The sequence below is a fragment of the Euphorbia lathyris genome, chromosome 4, assembly GCF_963576675.1.
Source record: "Euphorbia lathyris chromosome 4, ddEupLath1.1, whole genome shotgun sequence".
NCBI classification, from domain to species: Eukaryota; Viridiplantae; Streptophyta; class Magnoliopsida; order Malpighiales; family Euphorbiaceae; genus Euphorbia; species Euphorbia lathyris.
The window spans coordinates 43746767-43772793 of record NC_088913.1 but is presented as its reverse complement, the minus strand read 5'-3'; the positions used below and the strand labels follow the sequence as shown (position 1 = coordinate 43772793).

General features: G+C 39.8%; 1 protein-coding gene across 1 annotated transcript; it reads left to right on the top strand.

Moving 5' to 3' along the window:
• Positions 1-19931: 19931 nt before the first annotated feature.
• Positions 19932-24540, top strand: LOC136226804 (protein RETICULATA-RELATED 4, chloroplastic-like). The gene is made up of 9 exons (XM_066015461.1): positions 19932-20380; positions 20451-20666; positions 20981-21049; positions 21603-21734; positions 21819-21872; positions 21954-21998; positions 23541-23680; positions 24154-24279; positions 24375-24540. The coding sequence occupies exons 1-9, from the start codon at positions 20048-20050 to the stop codon at positions 24421-24423; spliced, it is 1164 nt and encodes a 387-aa protein (XP_065871533.1). The 5' UTR covers positions 19932-20047; the 3' UTR covers positions 24424-24540.
• Positions 24541-26027: the final 1487 nt, after the last annotated feature.

The window sequence follows — 26027 nt, the reverse complement described above, 5'->3', positions numbered from 1 at the left end:
AATTGTTTTATGGTTTCGTCAAAATGCTTGTTCCAGCTTCTTGATGCTTGCTTGAGTCCATAAATGGATCTCTGAAGTTTGTAAACCTTGTTTGTATCCTTCGATATGAAACCTTCAGGTTGCATCATATATACATCCTCAAGCAGGTTTCCGTTTAGGAAAGCTGTTTTCACATAGAGGTGTGGATAAGGAGATATATAAGTGTCATTATATAGTGTGTTAGTTATAGGGTTGAATATGGTACGACGGCGTATTTGATATGTACATATATTAGGGCAGAATGATGACGATATGCTGACATTATAACGACATATTTGATACGTCTGAAGAATATGTAAACGGTGTATATATACAGTATATGCATGCGAGGTATGTGGACAATATAATACAAAGAATTATATTAGAAACAAAATTATAATCGGTCTCATAATGCATCCAAGCATTACCTGAAGCGATACCACATTATAAGAGAAATTGTGGCAATAAGAGATGTGAGAATAGAAAGAGTACCTATTGAGGACAATGTTGCAGATCCATTAACAAAGCCCTTAACCCAGAAAGTACATGATCGTCATCTAACTTCTACCGGGATAAGTTATAGAAACAATTGGCTTTAGTCCAAGTGGGAGTATGTTGGGGTTTAGTGTCCTATAGACAATTGTTCTAGGATACGAACTTAATGTAAATGAAGTGTTCTTTACATCGTTTGTTTTAATGAGATATGTTTTCATAACTATATAAAGGCAATCCCTTTTAAGAACTAATTAAAGTCTAAATAAAAGGAAATCCGTAAGTTTGTTTAAAGTGATTATAAAGTGTTCATACAAGCATGAAGTAAGACGAAACTTTATAATAAACTAATAAACTTAAAACCACCCCAAGTCAAGTAATATGTTCAGGATTGACATATCACTGTTGAGACTTGCATGTAACAATGTCTTCTGTCCCGACAGAAAACTGATCTCACAAGCTTCATATATACAGATATCTGGAAAGCTACATGGATCCAATGAAAAGAAGTTCATTAGGATTGGGGACCCGACTTGAGATAACAGGATGGGTAGATTCATCCTTGTCACCTGTTCATCTCATTGGTATTAATAGGTATAAGTAATCCCCAGACTCAAAGGAGTGTTAATTAGTAATTCTGGATTATGGAATGTGACGCTTTGATCCTGTTGTAACACGATCCTTAACAGAGATGACTCTGGGGTGTGAACAGCAGACGTTGGGTATCACAGGAAGTAATTGCAGGATAGTTATACATTAGATTGAGCATTTATCACTCCCGATAAATGGGAGATATGTCCATGGATTGCTTGTGGAAGACTTGACTCTAAATCCTTGCAAGGTGATAGCTTAAGATAGAAATGCAGATTTCTCTTAACCTATCTAATTGGAGTTGACTCGGCCTGTACAAGTAAAACGAACGTCTCGCTATATGTGACTTGACATTATCCATAGTCATAAGATTCAGTTCAAGGATGTAGTTGATAAAGGATCGAATTATACTGTAACTAATACGGAAAGGTCAACGACAGAATCAACCTGTCTTCTTATAGCTCTGGGGGAATGATTACGGACTTGCTAATCACATACTTTGTACATCATTCCGTTATGCAAAGATTAAATATAATTCTTTGAAAATTAATTTAATAGTTGCATACGGCTAGAAGCGATAAGAACCTAATGGGTCACACATAAGACTTGGAACCCAAAAGAGAGACAGATGTTAATTAATTGACGGAAGCCCAACTGAGCCCAATAAGGCCCAATTACTAAGGGGGGGGGGGGGGGGGGCGATTTTATGTATATTAGATACATAAATAATTAATTTGATTTTATCAATTCTAATTAGATTGGGATTATGAATTAAATTAATTAAAGGATAAATAAGTTAGGAGTTTTAATTAGATTAAATTACTCCCATTATTATCCAATAAGGTTATTATTATTATCTTTTATATTTAGATATATTAATAGATAATAATTAAGAATTCTATTCCGAATTAAATTCTTATTCAGTAACCTAATTCTATCTAACTAGGGATTAGATACAAGAGATTATAAATACTCCCCTACATGCTATTTTCGAGAGACCCTAAGGCAAATCAAGAGAGAGAATTTCGATCCCCCTATTCGAGGATGAGATTATTTACCGCTTCCTTTCGTTCAATTGATTTTCATCTCTTTCTCTTTATCCTTGATCTTGTGTTGATTAATTAGAGACAATCTACTTTGGTTGTTATAAACGGTTGATTCTAACTTGATCTTCCATTGTTTTGTTTTGTGCTCGGGAACTCGAAGTAAGAGTTGTGGGCACTTCGTTTGCAACGGTAGATAGAACTTCTGAAAGGTATTTCTTTTATCCCTCTTTATATGAAATAACGATTAACGGATCTTGGGGTTAATGGAAATAGGTTAAAAATTTTATATTTCCGCTGCTATACGTTAGCCTATTTTTTTTCCTTCAAATTTGGTCCACATGTAGGAATTATTGACGAAATGGGCCAATATGCGGGGCGTCCCCTACCATACGCGGGGCGTGTCATGGGAATTCTGTAGAAATAATGTATCTCCATGCTTGTACCTTGTGAACTTACAATTCTACCCCTAGCTTGATGTGTATAAATAAGAGTGACTAGCACTCATTTAGATATCCAGAATTTCATGTATTGAGTTCTTGCTATATAGTTTTAGATTTTAGATTCAGATTTTACATAGCAAAATTCTTTCACCTTGAGAGCTTGTTCGTTTATTCCGGCATTCCGTCAAAGTTCCGTTCTACCTTCGTTCACCAAGCTCGAGAGTTCCACCTCCAAGTCCTAAGAGATGGCCTTGAGTCCGGTTAGCTAGTTCCGAGGGTGGATTCTTCCCTTTTCACTTGCTAATTAGCTTGCACTCTTCCTATGTACTAGGCTTGGTTGTATTCCATATTTACATTTTCCATATTTATAATTTATGATTCACAATCTCTTTGTATATATGTGTTGATGTTTGTTACTTGTTTTGATATTCGTAATTGATTATCGTGTAGGGGAACGCGATTTCCGACGCCATTCGGGCTATCTTTAGGGATTCATATAGGTGTTGCCTTACCGGAAGTGACGCACCAGAAACCGTAGGAATTGACAAGCCGCAGAACTTACGGGCCCTAATTTCTAATCCCAAGCATTAGACACGCTTTGACTAGGAATCACGTAGTCTAAGTACTTCACGGGCCGGTCACACTACACGTAGTCGTCATTGCAAGAGTAAATCATTAACTGTATATATATTAGGAGTCATTGTTTATCATATTTATAACTTATCACCATCCATATCATTTCGTAGAGTTTTCGCTATATAAATCTGTCTCACTTATAGTTAGGAGTAGTTTGTAGTTGTTTCCCACATCAACTCAAAGTATTCACCGCTTAGATAACGTATAAAACCGAGTCGTTTAATACTTGTAGTTATAAATCCCGTGGATTCGATACCCGGTCTTAACCAGATTATTACTTGATACGACGAGGTACACTTGCCCCTAAGTAGTAGCTTCTAGTAGAGATAGAGCATTTAGGAAGATCACATCCATAGTCATAACGAACTTATCATAATATATATATTCATAAGCTCTACCTAGGCGCTGTACGCCCATCAAGTTTTTGGCGCCGTTGCCGGGGATTTATAATTTCTTGCAATATTAGACAAAAGCGTTTTATTGTTAGTCTAAGCATTATCTTTGTATAAATTGTTTATATATACTTTTTACTAACAATATTCTTTCTTGTTTATAATTTTTTCCCATTTATTTATTTTATGCACACCCGATCTCGGAGTGATACTCTCGCTCCTATTGATCTTGAAATTGAACGTACTCTTTGTAGGATTCGGAGAGAGAAAATGGCAAACCTCAACAATGAAGCTAACCAACCCGAGGTCAACCAAAGGCCACCGGTGCAACCCGTGAACAACAACCGCAATGGTGGAGGCAACGACATGCGCTCGATGATGGAGATTCTTGCTCCGCATCGCCCTCAAAATCGCAACGGAATCGTTGCCCCCACCATTCTGGCCAACACATATGAAATAAAGACTAGCATGGTCCAACTAATCCAACAACTTGGTCAATTCGGAGGGGAACCCCATGAAAACCCTAACGAACACCTCGATAATTTTTTTATGTGTGCCGAAACTTCTCGGCAAAACGGTGTTCCGGTTGAGGCCGTCTGACTAAAGTTGTTTCCTTTCTCTTTGACAGGACAAGCGTTGGAGTGGTTGCACTCGTTGGAGGCGGGATCGATTACATCATGGGAGGAGCTTGAGAAGGAATTCCTTTCTTACTACTTCCCGCCTTCCAAAACGGTTAAGTTGAGGAACGATATCACTACCTTTCGGCAGCTCGAGCACGAAGCCCTTCATGCGGCTTGGGCGAGATTCTGAAAGTTGCTTTGAAGCTGCCCGCACTATGATATCCCCAAGCACGATTTAATAAGTACTTTTTTTATCACGGATTAACGCCTACTAACCGTGCTACCGTGGATTCCGCGGTAGGTGGGGACCTGTTTAGGAAGTCGGCCAATGAAGCATATGAGCTCATCCATGAGCTCGTAAGGAAAAGCGTACAGTGGCAAGAAGATCGGCTTGCCAGACCCCCGCGACATCAAACGTTCGCCGTGGAGAAAGAGGCTCTAAAAAGTTCCATGGCGGAAATGAATAAAAAACTTGACGCTTTGATAGCACAGTTGAGCCTCAACAAAGTTGCACAGGTCCTGATGTGCAATCATTGTGGTGGAGATCATGACAGACTTAATTGCCAAGCCGGTAGCCCTTTCGCCGGCGACACCGAAAATGTAAGTTACGTAGGAGGCAATCAAAGGTACAACCCTAACTCGAACTCCTACTCACACCACCACAATAATAATGACAGCGGATGGAGGCCTCGATACCAACACCCTAACTTGTCGTACGGTAATAATAATAATGTATTGAGGCCCCTACCCGACTTTCATCAAGAATATCGGGAAAATAGGCTAGGGCAATCACAAACCATGCCCGGTGGTCGGAACACTCAGCCTCCCGACAACGTGCATGGCCAGTCGGTAACATCCTTGTTAAAGGATATCCTAACCCGTCTTGCCGATAGTGAGGTGTTTTGCAGGGACCTTAGCCGCCAGGTAGCCCATTTGAATCGTCAGCAACAGGAGAGGCCAATAGGAACTCTCCCGGCAAACACCGAGCAAAACCCGCGGGGCAAAAATAGAGAGTCCGGACAAGCAATAACTCTCCTAAACGGTAGAAGTTCGGACCCATCAAGTTCCAACTCGGACAACCTGCAGTAAGCCGCCGCATGAGAAAGTCGAGCTACTCCGACTCTAAACGTAGCACCGGTTTGAATTTCTCAAACCCCTTGTTTATATGTATCATAACCGTTTTTCACCTCATTTTTATTTATTTTTATTTTTCTCTTTTTATTTGTATGCATTTCTTTCTATTTCTATTTTCATTTGTCTTCTCTTCCGTCTCATTTCGTTTCTTTAAAAAAAATCCCATTAACATTCAAAAACCCTACGCGGGGCGCCATACCTTTCACGCCCCGCGCATCTGCGTGTCTGTCCCCGTTTTCATAATCAAAGACACGTTACGCGGGGCGTCTGCCCTACCACGCCCCGCGTACATTTTACCGTTGGGTCTTCTTCCTAATAAGCACCACGTGTACGGACACGCGGGACGCCCTCTAGGGCACGCCCTGCGTATCCTAGGGGAGTTGCGAATTACAACTCACCATGGCAGCTTTTCCCCTTCCACCTCTCCCATCACTCTTTCCTCTTCCCCAAAAGTCTTTCCCACTTCTCCACCACACCTCTTCTACCTCCCAATCACATCCCATCTTTTCAAATTCAAAACTTATTCAACCTCCCTCCATCATCAATTTTGCTTTAACCAGCTTCTTAATTACTCTTTAAAAAAATAATAAAAACATTAAATAACAATTAAAACCCATAAAAATTAAAAAAAAAACTCTTTGAAAAAACCGAAAAATACTTCCTCTTCCTTCTTCCATGCGGGACGTACCCACAGGCACGCCCCGCGTCCTCGCCATTCTCCCATATATTTTTGGCCAGGAGGTGCGATACGCGTGGCGTGCTTCCCTGCACGCCCCGCGTGCCGTGCCATTTTCCGCGTCGAATAAGATCAGGGGGAGGGATACGCCTGGCGTGGCCTCTTCACGCCCTGCGTACCCCTCTGGGAATCCGAATTTCACTTGGATTCCCACTCCTCCCCTATTTATACCCCTTCCTTTTTCCCAACTTCTTCCCCCACACTCACTCTAACCCCCCACACTCATTCACAACTCTTCCTTCCTCATTCACTACCACCATGACAAAAAGCAAGCGACCCGCTAGTGACCGTCCCCCACGGGCCACTCATGCCCGCTCTTCTCGTTCTTCCCAAAATCGACAATCATCACCACCACCCGAAAGGGAAGAAACACCGCCACTCACCCGCCAATATCGAGCTCCTTTTCATCTCCTCACCGAAGAAGAGGCCCTATCCTACCAAACCCTTTCTCCTGCCCATATCATGGAACTCCCGTACATCAACCGTAGCACTCTCGATCGTTACAACCTTGGAAGTGTTTTCGAGGATCGCCTCTGCACTCTCAATTGGCACGATCACTTTCGTGCACGCCAACACGTTTACCCCTCGTTGGTCTTAGAGTTTTACACCACCCTTGAGTCTAATGGAGTTCCCGGTGCCGCCCTCTTCAACTTCCGCATTCACAACCGCCCCTTTTCCATCGACACACAGTGGCTCCGCAACCATTTCACTATGCAAGCGGATGCCGGCATAGCACATTGGCCTGAGGGTGTCTCCCCTCGTGACTTTTGGACCTCCATCACCGGGTCCGACGATTATGACATCTCCAATCTCCGCCCATGATGCATCCGCGATCCTATCCTCCAACTTCTTCACCGCTTCATCAATTTTTACTTCTCGGGAAGTCCGAAGCCACCAACGTCAATAAGCACGAGCTTCTGGCCCTCTATTATTGTGCAAACGGTCTCACTTACGACCTCTCCTACCTTGTGGCTGTCCACCTCCACCACATGCCCACCCGGAAATGTGCCAAACTCGGGTTGGGCCATCTCATCACAATCTTCACCACCTCCACTCTCAGCGAAGCCGCCCTTGACCGCCTTCCCAGCTTGGAGCCGCGACCCTTGGACAAAAACGCCTTCAAATCACTCCAGCGCCCCGCCTCCGGCCCGGGTGAAAGTTCGCGGGTGGCCCAACCCCAAGAGGACGAGGGATCGGACTCGGACATGAGCCTAAACTTTAGCCCACCGCCCAACCACGATTTCAACTCCATATATGCTCGGTTGGACGCCTTGGAAGGCCACCAACGTCAAGATCGCGCCCACTTTGATTCTCAATTCGCCAACCTCAACACCCGTTTTGACACCCTTGAGGCTAATCACCTCATGGACCATTCCACCTTCATCACCCGCTTCAACTCCATTGAGGCCCAAAGGCGTGAGGATCGGGCCCATCTCGACGCTCGCTTCGACGCCCTCACCAACGCCTTCTCCACCCACTTTAACGTTCACGGCAATCCGCCTCCGCCTCCACCCTAGTTTTCTTTTATTCTTACCATTTCATGTTTTTTTATGTTTTTTCAATTCTGTGTTTTCCGTTTCCGTTTTTCCTTTTGTTGTTTTTATTTGTACTTTCTCTTATCGTAATCTATATTAAACTAGTTTTATTGTTTTGTTTCGTTTATTTCCCGTTCCCGTATTCGTTCTTTTTATTTTTACATAAGAATTACTAATGTTCACGCGGGGCGTGCCCATTCTACGCCCCCCTGGGTACGTCACGCGTAGGACCTGACCTTCAGGGTCCTTTTTCCATTCTATCTTTATTTTTGTTTTTCTTTTCTTTTGCGACGTCCTTGGAATAGACGTCATTTTAATAACGCGGAGGGCCGTGCAACCCCGCACTCACCGTTTGTTTTGCACTAACAAAAACAAAAATAAAAATCAAATAAACAACAAAATAATTAAACTGATTTATTGATTCTTAAATTTTTCCGACACACTACCTCCCTCGGAAATTAATTAATAGTTCCGTTATTTGTTCTTAAATGTAAAGACATTAAATCAAAGGATCAGTTTAATTAAGAAATTTTAGTCTTGATTCTGAAGTTATAGAATTTATGCAAAGCCTAGGTTCGTACTAAAAAAAGCATTGAGTCCTAACCCACAGGTTATCTCCATAATGAAATTTAAAAAGGCAATAAAAACGGGATAGTTGAAAATTTGACGAGAACTTGAACGTACACAATTTAAACCCGAAATTTTTGTAAGGTATTTTTGAGCCTAAAAGAGTTCGTACGAGAACTCTATTTCTTTCACAATTTTTCGAGAGCTTTGACTTCACTCGATTCATAGAGTTTGCACCTAATACCGGGTTAAGTACACTTATTTTTGGTAAAAATGGCAATAGATGATAAAACGAACCCACTTAGGCTAATTCTTTTCTTAAAGTATTTTTCTCGTTTTCATTAACCTCTAGGAAACCCCCTCGAGCCTATTAACCGACTTCTTTGTTAATACCTTCTTAACATTTAACCCTTTTTCCTCTTGTTTAAATACCAACAAAATCAAATCGCACCAGAATTACCCAAAATAAGCCAAGGCCTTGGTAAGTAAGCACCATAAGCTTTCGAAATCGTTTTTGTGCCGCTCTCAAAACAAAAAGAAAAATAAAAACACAATAAAGAGAAAAGGGCATTCTCAAGCTCCACCCGAGCAATTTCGAGTTACATTTTACGAACTCGCTAAGGCCAAAATAAAAACACGGTGCGATCATCAAAATGGTGTTTGAACTCGAGTTTCTAAAAATTAACCACTAAAAAGCCACCCACATTACAACCCCCCTCCGGGTTCATTTTTAATATTACCTAGACCATAACATAGGAGGAAAAACCCGGATGAAAATGCAAACTCAAAGTGACCTCGAGTAAGTGCAAAGGAGAGTGCAAAAACACCGACCCACCAAGATTTGAGCGTAAGAGTGAAATCCCTTGGTGAGGTACTATCGGGTTCTCAAAAGATAATCGACCCCCGTTGATATTGCCTATTAAATTTGATCATGGAGGTTTCAAACAAGTTTTGGTTACTCAATTGTTTGCGTAGGTACTTGCCGAAAACTTTGCTTAAAACTTTAACGTCGAAATCACGCACTTGGTAAAACCAACCGACGGTTTGTTTCTTAATGATCTCAATCCCTTGTCTTTCGATTTCTTTTACTTGAGGACAAGTAAAACTTTAAAGTCCGAGGAGGTTTGATAGGGGCGTTTTATCCTTATCTTTTAGCGTGGTTTACGGCTTAATTTAGGACCAATTAAATAAGTTTAATTACAAAAATAACGAGTTTTTAATAAAATAACGAAATAAAAGTAAATTCCGCACTTTCGGTTAATTGTCTTCATTTTATTAAATTTAGAAAATAAAACGTCAAGCTAACTCGGCTCTCGAGAATTGTATTTCAGGTACGAGTAAGGAGAAAAATCCCACCGACATATGCGGAGCGTATCAACCTCCACGCGTGGCGTGGGACATCCAGTCAGAAATAATTGCTCAATCCGCAGGCACCACGTGGGACTAACCCACTGATACGTGGGGCGTATCAACCTCCACGCGGGGCGTATCAACCTCCACGTGGGGTGTGAGACATCTAGTCAGAGATGATAAGATCAATCATGGAAGTCAGACTGCATAGTCTCCCAAGTCAATTGCTACTACGTGGGGCGTCCCACCTTACATGCGGGGCGTATATGGGAAGTTCTTCAATCTAAAGTTCCAGGGACTCATATACGTGGGGCGTGCTTCAGGCTACGTGTGGCGTAAAGGACCTAATTCAAGCTACTAAATCTCAGGAGCTCAACCATGCGGGGCGTACCTCAGTCTACACGGGGCGTGGTTGAGACAACAAGATCTGAATTTGGTCCACATGCAGGAATTATTGACGAAATGGGCCAATACGTGGGGCGTCCCCTACCATACGCGGGGTGTGTCATGGGAATTCTGCAGAAATAATGTATCTCCATGCTTGTACCTTGTGAACTTACAATTCTACCCCTAGCTTGATGTGTATAAATAAGAGTGACTAGCACTCTTTTAGATATCCAGAATTTCATGTATTGAGTTCTTGCTATATAGTTTTAGATTTTAGATTCAGATTTTACATAGCAAAATTCTATCACCTAAAGAGCTTGTTCGTTTATTCCGAAATTCCGTCAAAGTTCCGTTCTACCTTCGTTCACCAAGCTCGAGAGTTCCACCTCCAAGTCCTAAGAGACGGCCTTGAGTCCGGTTAGCTAGTTCCGAGGGTGGATTCTTCCCTTTTCACTTGCTAATTAGCTTGCACTCTTCCTATGTACTAGGCTTGGTTGTATTCCATATTTACATTTTCCATATTTATAATTTATGATTCACAATCTCTTTGTCTATATATGTGTTGATGTTTGTTACTTGTTTTGATATTCGTAATTGATTATCGTGTAGGGGAACGCGATTTCCGACGCCATTCGGGCTATCTTTAGGGATTCATATAGGTGTTGCCTTACCGGAAGTGACGCACCGAAAACCGTAGGAATTGACAAGCCACGGAACTTACGGGCCCTAATTTCTAATCCCAAGCATTAGACACGCATTGACTAGGAATCACGTAGTCTAAGTACTTCACGGGTCGGTCATGCTACACGTAGTCGTCATTGCAAGAGTAAATCATTAATCGTATATATATTGGGAGTCATTGTTTATCATATTTATAACTTATCACCATCCATATCATTTCGTAGAGTTTTCGCTATATAAATCTGTCTCACTTATAGTTAGGAGTAGTTTGTAGTTGTTTCCCACATCAACTCAAAGTATTCATCGCTTAGATAACGTATAAAACCGAGTCGTTTAATACTTGTAGTTATAAATCCCGTGGATTCGATACCCGGTCTTAACCGGATTATTACTTGATACAACGGGGTACACTTGCCCCTAAGTAGTAGCGTCTAGTAGAGATAGAGCATTTAGGAAGATCACATCCATAGTCATAACGAACTTATCATAATATATATATTCATAAGCTCTACCTAGGCGCCGTACGCCCATCACCTAGCTACATGATTTCCCATTAGTAATATATCATCGACATATAATACAAGGATAATGACTGAGCTCTCACTGACCTTCTTGTAAACATAAGCCTCTTCGAAGTTTTGCTCGAAACCAAATTGTTTTATGGTTTCATCAAAACGTTTGTTCTAGCTCCTAGATGCTTGCTCGAGTCCATAAATGGATCTCTGAAGTTTGCAAACTTTAGTTGCATCCTTCAATGTGAAACGTTCAGGTTGCATCATATATACATCCTCAAGTAGGTTTTCGTTTAGGAAAGCTGTTTTCACATCCATTTGCCAAATCTCACAATAGAAATGAGCGACAATAGCAAGCAAAATTCTGATGGACTTAAAGATAGCTACTGGAGAGAAAGTCTCGTCATAGTCAACTCATTTCTTTTGACGATAACATTTCGCCACCAACCTAGATTTGTAGGTAATAACCTTTCCAGTCACATCTGTTTTTTTTAAGATCCATCTACACCCAATCGATTTTATCCCTTCAAGTGGATCAACCAAAGTCCACACTTGGTTTGTGTACATGGAGTCCATTTCGGAATTTATGGCTTCAAGCCATGCTTTGATTCTGGACTAGTAAGAGCCTCTTTGTAGGTTTTGGGTTCGTCGTCTAACACAGGAACCTCTTCATCATCTCCCACTAGAAATCTGAATCTATATGGGGGTTCACGAACTCTCTAAGACCTACGAGTGGGTAATGGCACTAGAGTCTCATCTAATGGGACTGATTCGGGTTCCACTATCACTTCCGATGGTGTTTCTTCTTGAACTTCTTCAACTTCAAATACGCTTCCTGTTCGTGTTCTTCGAGAAACTCTTTCTCTAGAAACAGGGTGTGCTTGGGATAGAAGTAATACCCTATTAGTTTCTGATCATCTGGATGATAGAAGTAATACCCTACAGTTTCCTTGGGATATCCAATGAAGAAACATTTATCAAATTTTGGATCTAACTTATCTGATAAAATATGATGTCGGAATATCCTCAAAGTGTCTGAATACTGCTTCCAGTGACCTACAAGATAATAAACAGTTAGACACGGTGCCGGAGACCGACAAACCCTCTTCGATGACTAAATTAGTATGGGAATACAAAGCTTAGGGAGGATGTAAATGAGTTTTAGCATATAGAATTGTGTACCTTCCTTTTTGAACTTGGCTCCTATTTATAGACATTTGAGCTTAAGGCTTGGACATACATGTCATCACCATATTGGTCCGAATCTAAATTCATGTACCAAATGGCTTTAGCATGTGATTGAGATCTGAAGCCCTTTACTTGCCATTTCTTCTAAGAACCTTTGAGGACCCTCGATGGGTCGGCCCAAAAGTATGGATTAGTGGGCCTTTGAGAACCATTCGAGGTCCACTCTTCATTATACACCATATCAGAAGCCCTCCCCTAAGTATGTTTTGGAACCATTCTTTAGGACTTCCTTTGTTAATGAACCATCATCATTACAACTACTTTATCGATGACATCAACTTGCTAAAATAATCCTTCTAGCTACCCCCCGCCATTTTGAATCATTATTTTTCATTAGTGATTCAAAACTCTTCAAAAGATCATTGCTTCATCTTTCTTTAACTTTAGACTGGAAAAAAACCTTCATCTTCATCTCTACTATTTCAATCAACTCGTAAGTTCCTCCTTCTTCCTTTGAATTTGATTTTTATGGCACCTAGGGCTACGAACAAGAAGATGCACAAATCCAAAGCTTCCAATCCTACCCAAAATCCAAACCTTCATCTCTTACCTAGAAGGATTTGGTGGATCTTAGGAAATAATTTTGCTGGCTTAATTCAATGACCATCTCTCTCCTTGGACCAAATGAAAGAGCCCATCTTCCTTCATCCGAGTTGAAATTAGGAACCTTTTCCCAGTTTCTAGAATGGGAAATGACCTTTCTTTTTCTAGAAGGTGTCATTTTGGTTCTGCAAGAGTTCAACATTAGCCCTTGCCAAATTACCCCGAATGTCTGGCTAGAGTTGTTAAGTTTCAATGAAATATGCACAGATATGGGTCTTGATCTTACTGGTCCATTCTTTCAGTTTTACTAAAAACCAATGAAGAAAGAAGATGAGGATATGATATACTGGAAGTACAGCTCCAAACATAGGGGCTTTATTAAAGACAAAGTCTAGAGCCATAAGGATTTCAAGCTAGAGTGGTTCTGGATGGAACCAAATGCTGTGAATCTCAATAACCCCTATGCTTCACACGGGTATCCCTTTCCTACTAAATGGCCGATCCAAAATCTCCCAGCACCTGGAAACCAAAACATGCCTTAGCAGTTGTTGAAAATAGATCCCGGCTTCAGATTGAAGCCTACAAATATGATTGGGATTACAAAGATATGCTTAGGGTGCTTCAAAGTCGTGGTAGGACTTTCTTTTACTCCCATAACCATGTGATCATCTATCCAAAAACTCCCATGTTTATTGATGCCGAAGGTGACTTCTTAATTTAATTTTTGATTTGGTCTTCGAATTTCTTTTTGTAGGCCATTCTGACCATGTCTGTTCATGATACCATGCTAGCTTATTTGAAAAAAATGGAGAAAGAGTAGGAAGCTGCCCAAAAAAGTAAGGAGCCGAATTCCGAACATCGCCCCCTAGTGATTGAAGATATGGGCATTTCCCAAACAAAGACGAAGCCCTCTCCAACTCTAACAAAGTCGAAGCAATCTCCTTCGGTTCCCACAAAACAAAAAGCGAATGCCACTTCTTCGGTCGTAATGAAACCAAAACCGAACCTCATCACCGAACTGGTTCCTGCTATAATTTCCAAGCCAAAAACAATCCAACGTGCTTCAACAGCTCCAAAGCCCATTACTCCCAAATGTGTCATTCCTTTGGAAGATTTTACAACTCCTCCTTCTGGAAATAGAATCCATGTGAACACTTCCCCTTCACTTGGACCCTTTAGAGAGACCCCAATAATCCCATAAGTTGAAGCGACCTCTTCAATTCCTCGTGCTGAAATGAGCTCCTCTTCCGATTTTCTATCATCCGAAGAGAATCGGCAACAGCCGAAACCTTCCCTGGCACCTTCAAAGAAAGACATAGCTTCTTCCTCCAAAAACTCCAAAGCAGCCGTTGAAGGAAGCAATCCTCCAGCTTCAGATACAGACTCTAATATATCTAATACTGAAAGATTGCTTCGTCTCGAATGTTTTACTGAGAGAGAAATGGAACATAGCTTAACCTTAGAAAAAATGGTAGTTTCTCTTCCCCCGGACTGCGCCTTTTCTACCAAACGATCGAAGAGAGAAATTATCATTTCTTCCGAAGAGCCGAAGGCTAAAAGAAAGAAGACCGGGGAAGGCAATTGGAAGGGAGTAAACCATCAAACAGTGCACCAAGTAACAGAGACCGCCGACTTGGATGAACTGTACCGTTTCCATCAATACGATCATCGTGAGATAAGAAAGTTTCCTTTGTTGTTTTGTGTTTTCTGACTTGTTTAATTCCCATTCTTCTCATTTTCTTTAAATTTTGCAGCTTTGGAACAAGCTATTTGAGGAAGATGTTTCCTTTGAAATTCTTGGGATTGTGGAGGATATTTCCCGGCTTTTGGTAATGCTGAAAGATGCAGAATACTTCGAACATCTTAGTGTCCTTTCTGCTTTCCAGGAAGTTCTCAAACGGAAAGCTGCAGTAAGCTGTTGAAACACCTTTCCACATGATTTTGATTTGACAAAATTATTTAAGTATAGTTAATTCACCATGATAAAAATATTCAAACACATTAAATTTAAATGCTTTGATTTATTAATACTAATGTGTTTGTTCAATGTTGAGTTAATTGTATTTATAAGAATCAAAACATTAAATGAACAAGGCCCAAAGGCCCATATGAGAAAGTCAAGCCCAAGTCAATAAGTTGAAAGCCACACGACCCAAGCAGATCAAAACGTGGCTCAAGATGAATGAAACACAAGCCCAGCGAAGAGAAGGATCGAGAAGCCTTCCCAAAAGCTTCAAGACGAAGCTGCTGAGTTGTGCGACAAGGAAGTCAGGTCAGCAGCTGACCTGAACAACTTAGAGTCAAAGTATTTCTACTTTAGGTAAAGTTCAGAAGACGTAGAAAGTTGTCTGGAAGACTTTGCCAAAAATGTAGAGACATCATGACCAGCCTGACAAAAAGACGCTGAGCACTGACTGAGTGAAAGCGACAAGAAGCCGTTGCCCTCCAACGGTTATTTCGAAATTCGAAATGACCGGTGCCTCAAGTGTCACTATAAATAGGCCTCTCAAATGCTTCATTCGATGCAGATCTTCATCAAGTCAAAACGCAGACCAAATCATTACTCGAAGTTCTGTATTAGAAAAGCAAAGCAAAAATCTTACACCAATTCATATTCTTGTGTAAAAGTCTAGAGTGATTCAATTTCATCTAAAGTGTTCTTAGCTTATAGTTTAGAACAAACACTTATCATTTCTAGAAGAATAGAAAGGAGAAGCTGAGTTGCTCGGTTATAGCACTCAGCGGTAGATATAGTATTGAGTAGAGGAATGGAGGAAGGTACTCTTGTATACTCAGTGACTATCTTGTAAAAGGTTTGTGCTCTACCTTTAAAGAGCTCAGTAGAGGATTCACAAAGCTCGGAAGGAATTCCGGGGACTGGACGTGACCTTTCTGTATTAGTTACAGTATAATTCGATCCTTTATAAACTACATCATTGAACAGAATCTTATGACTATGGATTATGTCAAATCACATATAGCGAGACGTTTATTTTACTTGTACAGGCCGAGTTAACTCCGAATAGATAGGTTAAGTGAAATCTCTATTTTAAGTCTTAAGCTATCACCTTGCAAGGATTTAGAGTCAAGTCTTCCACAAGCGATCCTTGGACATATCTCCTATTTATCAGGAGTGACAAATGCTCAATTCAATGTTAATTATCCTGCAATTACTTCCTGTGATACCCAACGCCTTCCCGCACACACCCCAGAGTCATCTCTGTTATGTATCGTGTTTGAACAGAGTCAAAGTATCACATTCCATAATCCAGAATCACTAATTAACATTCATTTGAGTCTGAGGATTACTTATACCTATTAATACCAATGTGATGAACATGTGACATAGGATAAATCCATCCATCCTGTTATCTCAAGTCGGGTCCCCAATCCTAATGAACTCCTTCACTGGATCCATATAACTGTCCAGATATCTGCATGTCTAAAGCTTATGAGATCATCTCTCTGTCTCGACAGAAAACATTGTTACATGCAAGTCTCTACAGTATTATGTCAATCCCTATTCAAAACATATTACTTGACTTGGGGTGGTTTTATGTTTATTAGTTTATTATAATGTTTTGTCTCACTTCATGCTTGTATGAACACTTTATAATCACTTTAAATAAACTTAGGGATTTCCTTTTATTAGACTTGTTTAGTTCTTAAAAGTAATTGCCTTTATATAGTTTGAAAATCATATCTTATTAAAACAAATGATATAAAGAACAATTCATTTACAACTGGTTTATATCCTAGAACAATTGACTATAGGACACTAAACCCCAACATTATCCACTTCAAATCCAGCCTCGGACCCCCGGTGGAGGCAAGTGGCGTATCATCTTCCCCCAAATCCACAAAAACAGGAGGGTTTGGGGGAGCAGCAACCACCTCAATAGGACCACCACAGGAAATGGGAACAGTTGCTAAAGGCACAATGTTAATCCCAGCAGCACTAGAAGATGAAGTTGAATCTGAAAGTACACCAAGGGTAAAAACGATTACACTAAAACTACCAAAAATATAACATATTGAGCGAGAAGTAAGATGCACACCTTCAACAACCATTGGTGCGCCTACATGGGGGTAAGCCATCTGGCAATGAAGAAGTCGTGACTAAGGAACTATCAGTTTCCTCCTCAGCCCGAAGCCTGACAACTTCAGCACGCCTTGCCACTGCCTTAGCCTCTTTGCGGGCCCACCTTTGAGCCTCCACTAAATGAGCTGGTGATTAAAATAAGCATTACCCATTATCAAAATCAACCCAATCAAAACAAAGTATAAATAAGAAGATGTTCACTTACCCACGACAATACAAACATAAGCAAAAGACCCTTCCAAGTGAACTCGGTGTCTCCCATCCAACACCAAAAAGGGTTGAGTTCGCTCCAAGTGACTCAGCATATGATCCTTGGAGAAGTGAAGGTTTAGCCTGAGCAGAATGTTCAAAATATCTCTTTCATTGGCAGAAAAAGGAGGAAGAGCCAAGTCTCGAAAGGCATCCCTGCCGTTAGATTCCAGGAGCATTGGAAGGGAAAGTCAAGAGGGTAAATGGAATCTCCCAAAATCTTCCCATCTTCATCCCCAGGCAGACAAATCCAAAACCAGCGAGGCTTGAAGTTTTTATTGTTTGATGGTTTATCATTCACAAAGGAAGACATCCTAGAAGGAACCTTCAAAATGTAAAGAGCATCATTAATTTAACGACAATGAGGAGTCCAAATATGACGGAAGAGGCGCCCTATCAAAGTACACTTTAGATCTTCACAAACCTTGGCCAAACCCAAAAGGTCGAGCTAGACATTATGAGATAGTTGAGTGGGGCATATCCCAAGTTCTCCCAAAACATCCAGGACGTTGTCAGAAAAGAGGAGACGTACCCCATTCTCGAGGAAAATCTCGTAGAAACCCCGATGGCCTTCTAGAGCTTCAGTTATTACTTGGTCTAGAGAAGGAACCCTAACTTCAAGATGGGCAAATTCAGGGAAATTAGACACCATAGTGGCTAGGGTGAACTCATCAAAAGTAGTAGGCTGCTCGAATTTTTTTAGGCGAGAAGCCTTGGGTTTGGAGGACTCATCATCTTCCTCGTCTCTAAGGTTACTCTTCTTGTTGAAGCCCTTACCTTTACTCCGAGAAGTCCCAGCTCGAAGCATGGTAGAAGAAAGGGAAGATGAGCTTATAACGAAGGAAGTGAAACAGAGAAAAAACGAGAAGCTTGGAAAACTTAAGAGAAAGGGAAATGGAAGGATAAAATGAAATGACGAAGAATAAGGAAGATAAAGAGAAGAAAAGGAAAACCAAAAAACTCTAAAGACAATTGAAGCGTCTCCAGCGTAGGAATAAGAACTAATCATTAAAAAGCCGCCAAAACACAAGATCCCAGAACCATCCCCTAGCTGACACATCATCACAAATAGAAAAAGGCCCTATGGGGATTCTGAAAGAATAAAGACTTGGAGCCAACTAACAAAATACACCTTCCATAAAAGGATTTATTACAGAATCCTGAAGAATGTCTTAATGACTAGGTGGTGGAGGACATATGATATCGGGCTAAATGATATCACGTGCATGATGTCATCACTATCCTCATTACGGCCCAAGCCCAAATCATGATAAAGGCCCAAACACGTCCAAGATGACCCCAACCTCATTTCAACAGATCGAAAACGGTCGATGCGGCCCAAGCCCAACAACCGGTGACCCATCACAAACGCCCAAACCTCTAAACCTCAATGCATCAAAGGACCTTCTAGAATTCTATTAGATAAAAGATTCCTTCAAGGATTCAGAATCCTTGAAGGATACGAAATCCTAAGCTTGTAAGGATTCCTAAGGAGGTGACAACCTTAACTTAATCATGCACTATAAATACACAGGTATAAGCATAAGGTTCGGTACGTTAACTACTATCTCTAAACTAGTCCATACCCTTCCATAATCACAAACTAACTTAGACATCAGAGCAGGTTTGCCGGACTCCGGCCCCGTCTGACATGCATATTGTCTTGTAGGAACCAACACGACGTCAAATCATTAACATAGTATTGGCACGTGACCGAGTTGAGGTAACAAGTTATCACAAACAAAGCATAAGTGACCGCCTCCACCAAAATTATTGTGCAAACTATCATCCATATTATAAATTTTCATGTCACAAACTTGTTCTTTCATGAAAAAGAGAAACATTGTTCTTGTCAATTAGATATTATATACAAATGCAACTAATTTGGTTAGTTAGAGACAACTTCCACGATTGTTTTATGTTTAAATTGAAAACAAAAGTACCATAAACATGTTTAAATCACTATATATGTACATACCCTCCGGTAATAACATTGCCAGAAGTAGCAACCCACCTGAAAGATACAAACATGAAAAACATGAGCGAGATGCAATGCAAGGTTAGATAGTTAAATAAGAAAAGTAGAACTTTTACCCTTTTTTATTTTTTGTATTTACATACTGATTCGTGTAATTAATTTTCACTTTCACTCCAACTAAATCTATTGGAAAGATAAGAGACATGTTAAAAGTAGGGTTTCTTTCTTCTCATTTCACAATTTTTCACATGTTTCCATTCTATTCCAGTTTTCAAAATTCAATTTTTTTTCATATGTTATTAGAGATTTGCAGTTTTTTTTTTCATTTTTTAGTAGAGAATAGATAGAAAAAAAAATAGGGATGAAGAAATCAAGTTGTGAAAGAAAGAAGAAAGAAGGGATGGGCAAAATAAAGAGGGAAAGAGAAGTTAAAACCGTTGAAAAGTGATTCAAAGATAAAAAAAAAAATAGTCATAGATGTAATTTAATGTCAGGTTAAGTGACATTTATATTGCTTTTTGAAATCCAGTGACTATATCGTAAACTAAACAAAGTTAACTGGCCATGAGTGTAATTTACCCGTCTATAACTTAAAAGTCTTTTATTTCACATAGACCACTCTAACAGCAGCTAATTTTTTTTTGAGGTAATTTGTAAGAGAGCGTAGTAAGAGCGTGGAGAAGAGTGCGAGTAGTGTTTGGTTTGAAAGTAGTGGCGCCATTCATCTTACTTCTCTTCCACCGAACCCAACAGCCCCACCCCCTCACTGATCCCATCTTCCTCTCCTCCAATGGTGATCGCCACCTTCTGCAACCTCTCCACTCGTTCCCTTTCTTTCCACTCCCATAACTACACCCAAAACCATAAGACTTTCTCCATTCCCACTCCCCGCCGTTTAACCGTCACCTCTTCTAAACTTTCTACTCTCTTTCTCTCCTCCTCCACTTCTCCTAACCGATCTCGCACCACGCTCGTATTTTTCTCCGGCGATGGAGGTGGAACTGGCGGCTCAGATGGTGGCCCTGGAGGTGGTCGTGGTGGCGGAGGAGGAGATGGCCGAAAAGGTGATGACGATGGTGCTGCAGACCGCAATCGTGCTGATGCCTTTCTCGCAATAGCAGAGGTAGATGTCTACATTTCTTTGTTTTTGAGTTCGTAGTCTATAGTTACGAGTGCGAGCTGTGTGGAATTAGGCAAGGAGGACTTTGGATACCTTGCCCAAGGACTTGGCCGAGGCGATTCAAGCGGGGAGGGTGCCGGGTTCCATTGTTAATAGGTATTTTGAGCTTGAGAAGTCGCCGCTGTTCCGGTGGTTGCTTCAGTTCGGTGGATTTAAGGAACGATTGCTTGCTGATGATCTGTTCTTGGCTAAAGTTGCTATGGAGTGTGGTGTTGGGATCTTCACCAAGGTTTGTGCCTCAATCTTCTCTGTTCGTGTATACGCTTATTTAAGAACCTTTAATTGGCTATTCTATCCGCAGTTATCCAATCACTAGGCTACCAATGCCCGGTTAAGCATTCTGCAATTCACATGCTTTCAGACTTGAGAGTCTAGAGTCTTTGTCATTTGAACTTAAAATTCGAGCTTTACATAGTTTCTCATGGGTGGACTTGCTATTTGTCCGTCATTTAGTTCAAAAAATTTAAGTACATCCTATACTGATATGATATGAGAGTTATATGTATACGTAGATAATCTTTCTGGGCTGTTCTTGCTTTTCAGACTGCTGCAGAATTGGAAAAACGCAGAGAAAATTTTACCAAGGAGCTGGACTTTGTTTTTGCTGATGTGGTATGGCTGTTATATATTGGTATTTGATGCATCGTAACTTTTGCTTTCTTTTGAGACTTTGAGGCTGATGGATTGAGCGGTCTCCATTATAGCTCTTACATACACTGATTGATTGGGATAATTCTTTTGAAGAAACAATTAAAAAAAAAAAGAGGTGCACACTGCTTAAAACTAATTTGATTGAGATATATACTTGAAATTTAAGCTGCAAGTGACGAAGAGCTCTAAGTATTTGCTATTTTGCTTAATTAATATTTAGCATTCAACTGATCAAGAAGTACTCGACTATTTAAATGTGGTTGAACTTCATGGTGATTCATGTCTTTGACTTCAGCTTATCACAACATAAATTCTACAGTTTGTTCAGATAGAGTAAATATGGCTTGCAAAAATCTTTGCTTGGATAGGATGTGTAGAAAATCCAAAGAAGATCAATCAACCTATGTTTTTGTAACCCCCCCCCCCCCCCCCCCCCCCCCCCCCCCCCCACACACACACACACACACACACACACACATCCTTTTTCTTATGTCCTGAATAGTGTTTGATGTAGGTGATGGCTATAATAGCGGACTTTATGCTTGTGTGGCTTCCTGCTCCTACTGTTTCCCTACGCTCACCTCTTGCAGTCAGTGGTGGTCCAATTGCTAAATTCTTCTACAGTTGTCCTGATAATGCATTTCAGGTTATTGATTGTTTTAGCAACCAATTCTCACTACTTATATTTTTGAAATCATAGGTCTATTAATTTCTGAAATCCTGCATGCAGGTAGCTTTGGCTGGAACATCTTATTCATTGTTACAGAGAATTGGTGCTATAGTGGTATGTACCATATCATATGAATGAAAACAACTAAGCATACTACGGAATTTTCGTGACCTTTTCTACTGATGTTTTCTCCAGCGCAATGGATCAAAGCTATTTGCAGTTGGGACCAGTGCATCTCTGGTACGTTAATGCGGTACTTGATATCAACTATCTTGGCTTTTAGCCTTCTGTATTTTTAAGTTGCTAAAAAATTTTGGTGATTTTTCTGCAAATACTGGACCTTACTGTGTTCATTGTCATCATAATGAATAACCCACTCCCACTCCCTCTCATACTCTCCTGACCCCGTATATATTTACTCATAATTCTCTGGTGGCTAATTACTTTCTCATCACAATTGATCCTTCTAATTCCAGGCGTTCCACCCCCAACTTCTTTCTCTTTCTTCCCCGTTCATGTTCTAGATTATCTTTGTAATTAACTTAGTTTGTCTAGCCAGTGAAAGTATCCTGTAACTGCTACTTGATTTCACACTTTCATATTTAAATATAGGAAATAATGACAGAATGCACTGAAAGGAACTTATCGGCCTACTTGTCTCCGTGATTGGTATCCTTGGCCTATAGGTACTAGATGCAATTACATTTGGCTTTATGTTCTACTGTGGGTATCAGAGCATTGAGAGGACCTTTCCTCAGTAGTAGAGGAGCTTTAGGTGCATCTCATGCTACTGTGGCCAATAATGCTGGTTTCCATGTGCTTGATAGGATGCTGCTGAAAGTATTTAATCTAACTATTTAGCGCACTCTATGTTCTAAATTGCATCCAGAAGATTTAAGGGACTGTAAAGGGTAGTGTTTTAATTGTTGTTCAAGTCAATCTGGCTGGCTTGTGAATGTTGCTGCCAAAGACACAGTTGTTGGTAATTTCGTAGTTTGTTTTATACATGTTCATTAACATAGATTGTGTCACGTGTTCATCTCTATCTATACATCACTGGAAACTGAATGTTTGATGGTCTGAAATAAGGATTGATCATTAGCAGCAAAAGTAATGACCAATCTGCTGAGGTTCGTGTGCGTGTGTGCATATCTACAAATTAAACACCAAATCCCAAGAAAACCCTAATTTATCCTTTTGAGGATAGGACAATATCACCATGAGTAAAATTTCTTTATATAATGTTTTGCACAGAGAACAATGTGTGTTGGGGTTTGTGAAGATCCTCTGCATTTTTTTTTGGTTATACATGTTGATTGAGGAGGGCGAGCCTTGGCGCAACGGTAAACGTTGTTGTCGTTTGACTGAGAGGTCACGGGTTCGAGTCTTAGGAGCAGCCTCTTGCCAAATAAATTGGCATGGGAAGGCTTGCCCCCATTACACCCTTGTGGTGGGACCCCTCCCCAGACCCTCGCTTAGCGGGGACACGTAGTGCACCGGGCCGCAGCATAGGTATATTTATTGATCAAAGTGTAATTTTACATTTCGAGTTTACGTCCTGATGCTTCTGAATATCAGCTGCCAGTTAAATACATAGTTCATTTTTTTTTGGGATCTTCAGCATGCATTCCATAGTTAGTTAGCTATGATTTAGATTTTTTTTTTTTTTTTTTTGTCTGAATCTATTTTCAATCATGTGAGATACTGAAACATATTCATGCATGCTTTTGGTAGCATCGTTTTTCAACTTGATGTCATTTAACTAAAATAAAACCTTTGCAGATTGGTGTAGGCTTGACAAATGTATTGATCAATGCAAGAAAGGTTTTGGATAAATCTTTTGCTGGTGAAGCCGAGGATGTGCCCATATTGTCCACCAGTGCTGCATATGGAGTCTATATGGCAGTTTCTAGCAATCTAAGGTAATCTTCATCCAATTTATTATTCATAATGGTAATATTAGGATTAGAATCTTTATAAGTTTTTGATTAATATCAAACAAATCAAGGAAATATTAAGAGTAAAATTACTGATATGCAAAACTTATCCTTCATCAATGTCATTGACATCTTTGTTTCCCAAAATATATCGAGCAAGATCAATGAGAAATATGCAGTAGTTGATTATAATATACTTCTATTGCAAAAAGAAACTGAAACATACCATTGTTTCAGGATACACTAGTGATAAAGAGACCACTTTTGGAATTATAAAAAAAATATATTGATATATCACCAGCTAGGATTGCATTATGTTGGTACATCTACTGGTAATCGTTGCAGATACGAATCATGGTTCTAAGCAGCAGTTTTTTTCAAAATAAAGAAAAAATAAAAAGAAACAAAATGTAGGATATTTGAATGAGTGAGAATATCTAACAAGGATTGTTGAACAGGTACCAAATACTTGCTGGAGTTATTGAACAAAGAATTTTGGAGCCATTGTTGCACCAGCATAAGTTGTTTCTAAGTGCAATTTGCTTTGCTGTTCGAACGGGCAATACCTTCTTGGGATCATTGATGTAAGATAGAATAGAACTGTTTCTTTTGTGTGTGTTGCATTTGCTGTTATTCTGAAACAGTTTTAGATTGAAACTCTGGATGTGATTTGTTGTAGGTGGGTGGATTATGCACGTTGGATTGGAATTCAGAAGGAAAGAGAGTGAATTTATAGGCTCTGTTGCTTATTATTGTCAATTAATTGTATCTATAATAATTTTAGATGACCTACTGGAATTATGTAATTGATTCATTGTGTTATAGTCAATTGTTGAATATTTCAATTGGTTCGTTTTTGGTATTGTTATAATTTGATTTTTGCAAGTGGACGATGGTTGAATTTGTCATAACTGATAATCAAGTACAAGGCCACTAAGGATTTCGTATCCTAGATATTATCCATTTCAATTTGGCTGGGGATTCAACAAATGTAATCATATTCATTTTTCTATAGAAAGAGGTGTAACTGCACATTCTGACAATAATATTGAGCATGTATTACATTAAGTAAACAATGGTGAAAATATGTATGAACAAAAAACAATGGCGAGAATATCTGGTCATTAACTCAATTTTCCTTGACAAATTTAACCATTCTCGCACAGCTTTAAAACCTACCTTGATGAGCCTTGTCTATGTCATTAGGTTACATTGACTCGTATCAGTTCGAGGTTACTTTGAATCAAAATTTATTATTGTTGTGAAAAAAGGTGTTACATAATATATCTTAAATTAAAGCAACGGCAAACTTTCAATAGTTTCTCAATAGACAGTTTGGTTGAATAGGTTTCCAAACCATATAAAGGTTACTACCTATAATATTCCGGTCGTAGTTAATTGTGATGGTCAATCTATTATTATTTTCATTAAGTATCAGAGATATCATAACAAGACAATTGTACGCAAGGAAGTTAGTATGAAGTATGTATCAACTCATGATATGGTTGTGGATTCGCTTGCCATACATGTCAACAAAGATGTTTATACAAAGCATATTAGATCCCAAAGATTGTGTATGATCTAAGCATATTTCTGTTCTTCATGTATTTTGTGAACATGATTTATGAATAAAGGTTTCATGAATTTTTTCCAATACACGAGTGTGGATATTTTTTTTGTTAATGTTCGTTGTTCTATAATACAATGCATTTCTGATAGAAAATGAGCATTTACTATTGTTTTGTCATATGGTTAAAATATAGAAGGATGAGGCTGTTTTTGAACAATTCGAGAGTGTGTTCAATAACAGAAGTCACCTTGAAGAAGGTATAAAAGCAATTTCATCATGGTGCAAGATGATAACATTAGACCTCGGCATGGGCCGGGCCGGGCCTGTCGGGCTTTTAATAAAATCTGACAAGCTCAAGTCCAGTCCAAGCCCACACTGATTAGAGTCGGGCTCGGGTCTAAAAAAGGAATCCCAAGCCCGCCCGCCCAAGTCCATAACTATATTAAAAAAAATTCAATTAAAATGAAATACTAACTTTTTTTAATAAAAAATAATAAACACAATAGTTAATAAGTCTTAAAAAATTATAATAAACTAATAGTTAATCTCCCCTCAACTCAAAACAGCATTTCTTAGAACCTCATTCAGAATATGATCGACAAAATAATTCCAGCTCCTTTAATACAAATTGATTCTTGTTACTTTTCTTACCAAAAAAACTAATAGGCCGGTCGGTTGAGGGGCGGTTGAGGGGCGGCGATCGGTTGTTGAGGGGCGGCAGTCGGTTGTTGAGGGGAGGGAGTTGTGTGAGATGAGATGAGG

Bases quoted from the DNA above. Each gene is read 5' to 3' on its own strand.
- LOC136226804 (XM_066015461.1), top strand. From the start codon at position 20,048: ATGGTGATCGCCACCTTCTGCAACCTCTCCACTCGTTCCCTTTCTTTC. The intron at 21,873-21,953 runs GTATGTACCATA...TGTTTTCTCCAG, and splicing joins AGAGAATTGGTGCTATAGTG to CGCAATGGATCAAAGCTATT. The intron at 21,999-23,540 runs GTACGTTAATGC...AAACCTTTGCAG, and splicing joins TTGGGACCAGTGCATCTCTG to ATTGGTGTAGGCTTGACAAA.